At 35.6% G+C, this 5,591-nt stretch overlaps 1 protein-coding gene across 2 annotated transcripts; it reads right to left on the bottom strand.

Annotated features, from left to right (window-relative positions):
* Positions 1-873: 873 nt before the first annotated feature.
* On the bottom strand, positions 874-2,180 carry LOC129245578 (nascent polypeptide-associated complex subunit alpha). 2 transcript variants are annotated; one of them, XM_054883831.1, is made up of 2 exons: positions 2,050-2,180; positions 874-1,842 (listed from the first exon to the last, which is right to left on the bottom strand). In XM_054883831.1, exon 2 carries the CDS (start codon positions 1,816-1,818, stop codon positions 1,165-1,167), a length of 654 nt encoding a protein of 217 aa, XP_054739806.1. In that variant the 5' UTR covers positions 1,819-1,842; positions 2,050-2,180; the 3' UTR covers positions 874-1,164. The 2 variants fall into 2 exon arrangements, with proteins under 2 accessions (XP_054739806.1, XP_054739807.1); XM_054883832.1 differs by having other exon boundaries at positions 874-1,860; positions 2,050-2,159.
* Between the last annotated feature and the right edge of the window lie 3,411 nt (positions 2,181-5,591).

Raw genomic sequence — 5,591 nt, 5'->3', positions numbered from 1 at the left:
ACACCTCTCTCCCTCTGCCCCTAACCTGTCGAAACAGCAAGTTCCCTGGACCTACTGTTAGATGAGCTAGGCGAAGACGTCCGCTGATTTACACTACACTGTATTTTAGTATTAGTATTGCTGCTACAACAACAACAAGGACCACAGAACTTTTTTTCCTTAAAAGACCAGAGTATAAAACAGTGACAAGGTCCTCAAATAACTAGCCGTTAGCACTTGGGACAAGAACGAAGAAATGTCGCTGGCGGCATTTAGATAAATTGGCCGGCCGGTTCAGAATTATGCAACGCTTTGGTCGCCTGGTCTCCACAGCGATGCTTTTTTGTTCACAGTTAAGAGGCATGGTAAGATCCTCAGCAATCAATTCCTGCTGGGGTGATACAGCAAGCAACAGCCCTGTGGTTATGTTTCTTGGGTATCCGTTGGATGAGATAGACGATGTCGACTGATAACTACACCAAACCGAACGGGCTTGGTGAGTTGCTACAAAAACAACAAAAATCAGAGAACTTGTTTTCCTTAAAAGCTCTCTAATAATACGTCATTGAGCTCAGAATTGTTGTTTAATTTCTCATACTTATACAGCCAAATATTTAAACTCGAAAGCTAATATTTTGAGGAGTAACGAGTCACATGTTTTTCTCAGGGTATATTAAGCGTCAATATAAAATAGTTAATATGACGAATCATTTTAAAAAGTTTCGCATCTTATTCTGATATGTAACCGCGATAAAATTGTGTCACATGAAAAACACTGCAAGACACAGTAAAAAATATTCCTAGAGAACGATTTACCATCAGTTTCGCTAATGTATAGTATTTTCTCATATATTCGTATTCGACCACATTGACGCCCAATTAAGATTAATGAACTTTTGGTATTTTAAATTTTAATTGATAGAAAGATATTTTGCATTTTACCTCTGCATTTATGGCAATGCAATAGGATATAAACAGCAATACAGTTATTAGCTTAGCGATTCTAAACTAAAACTATTTAATTCATTTGTAACTTTCTTCTGTTTGGCCTGGTCGTAATGTTTTTCTGTAGCTAAATTTTTTTTATGTAGTATTACAGTTGTTGCGTATTCTTTCCAAATGTATCGTAAGGCGGGTACTCTTGACTACGTGCGATGCCAACGTCGTGTTGTTACACACATGCGCTTAAATCATCGTAAGCTCCATAATTGCATTAACGATATCGTTATTGTGTTTCTTAAGTGCTCTTATGGCCTTAGCGCGAGTTGTATTCGCCTGAGTGATTACCAGCTCAATGTCCTTCTCGTCTACGCCAGTTTCATCAACTTCTTCCTCATCCTCTTCCGCAATAGGCGCTACAGATGTAGTTGTACCCAATGTCTCTGCAATATTTGCTGCTTCTGGTGCTTTAAATTTCTCGGCAGCAGCAACTTGAGCTTGTTGAGACAAATCTTCTATCTTCGCCTCACCGAATACGATGTATGTGTCGCTGTGTGGATTCTTGTACACATCTGGATTGTTGATTACGAAAAGAATATTCTTTGACTTGCGAATTGTAACACGATTAACACCTTGAATTTGTTTCAGACCAAGTTTAAGCATTATTTTTCGTGCCTTCTTTTCGCCTCGGGATTGTTTAGCCTTCGAGACTAAATCGACTGGGAGCCCAGTAGCTCCGCCGCCCAACTGTGTTGTACCACCAGCGGCATCTTCAAGTTCAGGGATGCTGTCTTCAGACCCACAATCGCTAGCATCATCTTCAATGCGCACCTCTGGGGGTTTTATTTCACAAGCACTAGCAGCAGCATCAGTTTTAATTTCAGTAACTTCCGCGGTCATGATAACGATGGTACTTCTTTTAGTCTATAAAAATTAAAATTACTACATAGGAAAAAAATAATTTTAACAAAAGCTATTCATTAAATAATTTAATTGCGAAAACGATTAGTATATCGCCTATTAGACAGACAATAAATATAGTAAATTAATAGCTTCTAATTTGGCCTTCACAAATCAAAATTATTAAATCAGTATCTAATCGGATGCCTATTATTTCATACGATTATTTACCTGAATAAAATTCCAACCTTTCTCGGTGTTTGAAGAAAATTTGACAAAACGAGTTCAATGAGAACAAAACCAAGTTGGCATAGCTGTTTTCAGATCGGCGATTAGAGCGGCATCTGCTTGTCAATACGAAAACGACCGCTTTAAGGCCAGTTCATAACAAACAACTTCTGTTGCTGGAGCTCGTAGGCTGACGTTGAGGGGTTAGTGAGAAATATATAAGGTGCAGAGTTCGTCCCGCTCGGTAACCCTTTTCGTGTTTTCTTCCTTCGCTTACGCTTTTGACATTCGGTCACTCTTCTCACAGAGAACGTTAATGTATACATAAACCAAGGCGAATTTATTACAGGTGACAGCAAACACATATAAGTAAAACCCTACATGTATTTGTTGTTGCGTTTGGTCCAACCATCACGTTAAAATCAGCAAGCAAATGTAAACATACCAATACATACAAACAAAGCATATCATTTTGACGTAAGCCATACCTACGGTGAAAAATTTAGCTGGGTGAATGCTGTCACCTTAATAAATCCACCTTGACATAAACGTTCTCTGCTTCTCATTATGAGAGGCTGCCACCTTTGTCATAAGTAACCATTTTTGGTAACTTTTTGACAACAGCAAAATTTACATACGCACTTTCCGCTGCCAAATCTTATGCTGAAAACAGTGACCGTCGTATGCAGTCATCCCGTAGAGAACAACTGCGTTTAGTACGGGATCCGGCTGCAGATTTGGTGTAGTCATCAGTACATGCTGAAATCCACATTTTTACCCACATTTATGATTAGGAGAATAAAAATTCACCACGGTGCCAGTAGAAATGTGGCCGAAAGTATTTTTAATTAAATTATTGTTAATTGATTTTGCGGGAAAAATTTAATTAACCAAGTTTTGAGATAAAATATCGTTCGGTTTACTGCAATAGGTGTAAAGACTTAAAAAAACCGTAGTTGCCGTTGCGCGCTTGGCCGCACCTCTCCGCAGCCAGGTATAAACAGGTATGATTTTGATATATTTATACATCCATAACGTATATTGATCTGTTATAGATCAAAATATAGCTAATTTTTTTCTCATTATTATGATATACGGCAACCTAATTAAATCTGGCCGCAAGTTAGAGTTGCTAGCAGTTAAAGATGGGAAAAATTGAAGGTTGAGTGAGAGGAAGCTAGCGCGTAACATCACTAGTCTAACAAGGATAGCGATTGCCAGCTGTACGACATTTTAAGGCTAAGAATAAGAAAATAAGAATAATAGTTTTTAACGAAAAATACTTCGAAATTAGCACTGTATAATTTATATTATAACTATAACCTGTATTTTTTTGTATTAAATTGAAATTTTACTTACTGTAAGTGTTTTGCAAAAATTTTCAAATTCTTCTTTATCTTTTTGTTTTAAAACTGTAATTTTTTATGGCACTCTGTATGATATCCAAAATCCTCGGTAGATTCAAAACACTTACAGTAAGTAAAATTTCAATTTAATACAAAAAAATACAGGTTATAGTTATAATATAAATTATACAGTGCTAATTTCGAAGTATTTTTCGTTAAAAACTATTATTCTTATTTTCTTATTCTTAGCCTTAAAATGTCGTACAGCTGGCAATCGCTATCCTTGTTAGACTAGTGATGTTACGCGCTAGCTTCCTCTCACTCAACCTTCAATTTTTCCCATTTTTAACTGCTAGCAACCCTAACTTGCGGCCAGATTTAATTAGGTTGCCGTATATCATAATAATGAGAAAAAAATTAGCTATATTTTGATCTATAACAGATCAATATACGTTATGGATGTATAAATATATCGAAATCATACCTGTTCATACCTGGCTGCGGAGAGGTGCGGCCAAGCGCGCAACGGCAACTACGGTTTTTTTAAGTCTTTACACCTATTGCAGTAAACCGAACGATATTTTATCTCAAAACTTGGTTAATTAAATTTTTCCCGCAAAATCAATTAACAATAATTTAATTAAAAATACTTTCGGCCACATTTCTACTGGCACCGTGGTGAATTTTTATTCTCCTAATCATAAATGTGGGTAAAAATGTGGATTTCAGCATGTACTCGATGACTACACCAAATCTGCAGCCGGATCTTAGACTAGTTCTTTTGCTGAAAACAGTGAACACCGTAAACGCAATCCCGACTCAGCTGTTCCGATCAAACTAACGAGAACCCCATGTAAATGAAAAGTTCCTTCCTTCCGTATCGTAGTACCGTAAATTTTATTTCACGATTGTTAAAAAAATCCCGTAATACCGACTCAGCTGATTGCTCTCTCACCACACAGTGTTGCCAAGCAGTACATTTCGAAATCATTTACAAAATAAGGCTTAGAAAAATGATAATTTTTGTTAAAATAGCTTAAAAATACTGTTGAATAATGTTAATTATAGATAAATGAACTATTTGCATTTGTTTGTTTTGGGCTTTGGTTTATTAAACAATGAAAAATTGTAACTGATAACGCGGATGTGTGAAAAAGTGTGTAAGCAAAAATATCAATGGCAACATTGTGTAGATACAACCAAACACATACACACATAAACCGGTTCATTCACCTAATTGATTTTGATTTACAGTCACATAACATTTACAGTCACATAACCGTTAAACTACTTAAGCCCAGTTTACTTTGCCCAATCATCAAGCATCAAACCATTCAAAGCCATGAAATCCTTGAAACCCTTAAACTCCATAAAGAATGATATATTAATAAAATATACTAGGCTGGGTCCCAGACCATGAGGACCCAGAAATCATTAGTAATAACTTAATGAATTTTAATCAAAGTAACAATAAAGGAACGATAATTAAAAGATCAATTCATACCTCTAATATGTATTAAGTAGTTTGAATTCAAGCTGTTCAATGAAGTCAAGTCACCAAATATCTGCTATAGTAGAAATACAACCAGGAATGGAACTCACACTATAAAATTTTAAAATTCCATAGTAAAGATTACAACCAATCATACGCATCGAATTCGGAAGGCGCAATCTCTTACTCTATCATTCTTGTACGTGTATGGTCAGCTACAAATTATTTTTAATTGAATGCATTGGCTTTTTGATCTCATTTACAATGAATATGGAAAAAATAAGTAAAGCTTCTATTCACATGTGCTTACATATTTATGTACGTATATCTAATGTGTAACATATTTTTTCTAGCGTTTTAAAGGCTGGTTAATTTAAAGGTATCGAATTTTAAATTGAAATAAAACAATAAAAATTCAAATTAATTAGGCAATATTTATTATTTTTGTAAATCATCATTCATTTGTTTTTTAAAGACAATCCCTTTTAAATGTTAGCCACAACGTCGCCGTAATTCGGTCAACCGTAAAAACCAATTTTGATTGACTCGCTGGAGGACTTCCGTCGGTATCTTGCGAATACCTTTACTAATGTTGGTTTCCAATGCTTCAATTAAAGCTGGTTTATCTACAAAGCATTTAGATTTTACATTCCCCACAAATAAAAGTCCAAAGGTGTGATATTACACGATTTTGGTGGCCAATTCAC

Source organism: Anastrepha obliqua, chromosome 4, assembly GCF_027943255.1.
Source record: "Anastrepha obliqua isolate idAnaObli1 chromosome 4, idAnaObli1_1.0, whole genome shotgun sequence".
Taxonomy (NCBI): Eukaryota; Metazoa; Arthropoda; class Insecta; order Diptera; family Tephritidae; genus Anastrepha; species Anastrepha obliqua.
This window is presented reverse-complemented; position numbering and strand designations above follow the sequence as displayed.

Bases quoted from the DNA above. Each gene is read 5' to 3' on its own strand.
- LOC129245578 (XM_054883831.1), bottom strand. From the start codon at position 1,818: ATGACCGCGGAAGTTACTGAAATTAAAACTGATGCTGCTGCTAGTGCT.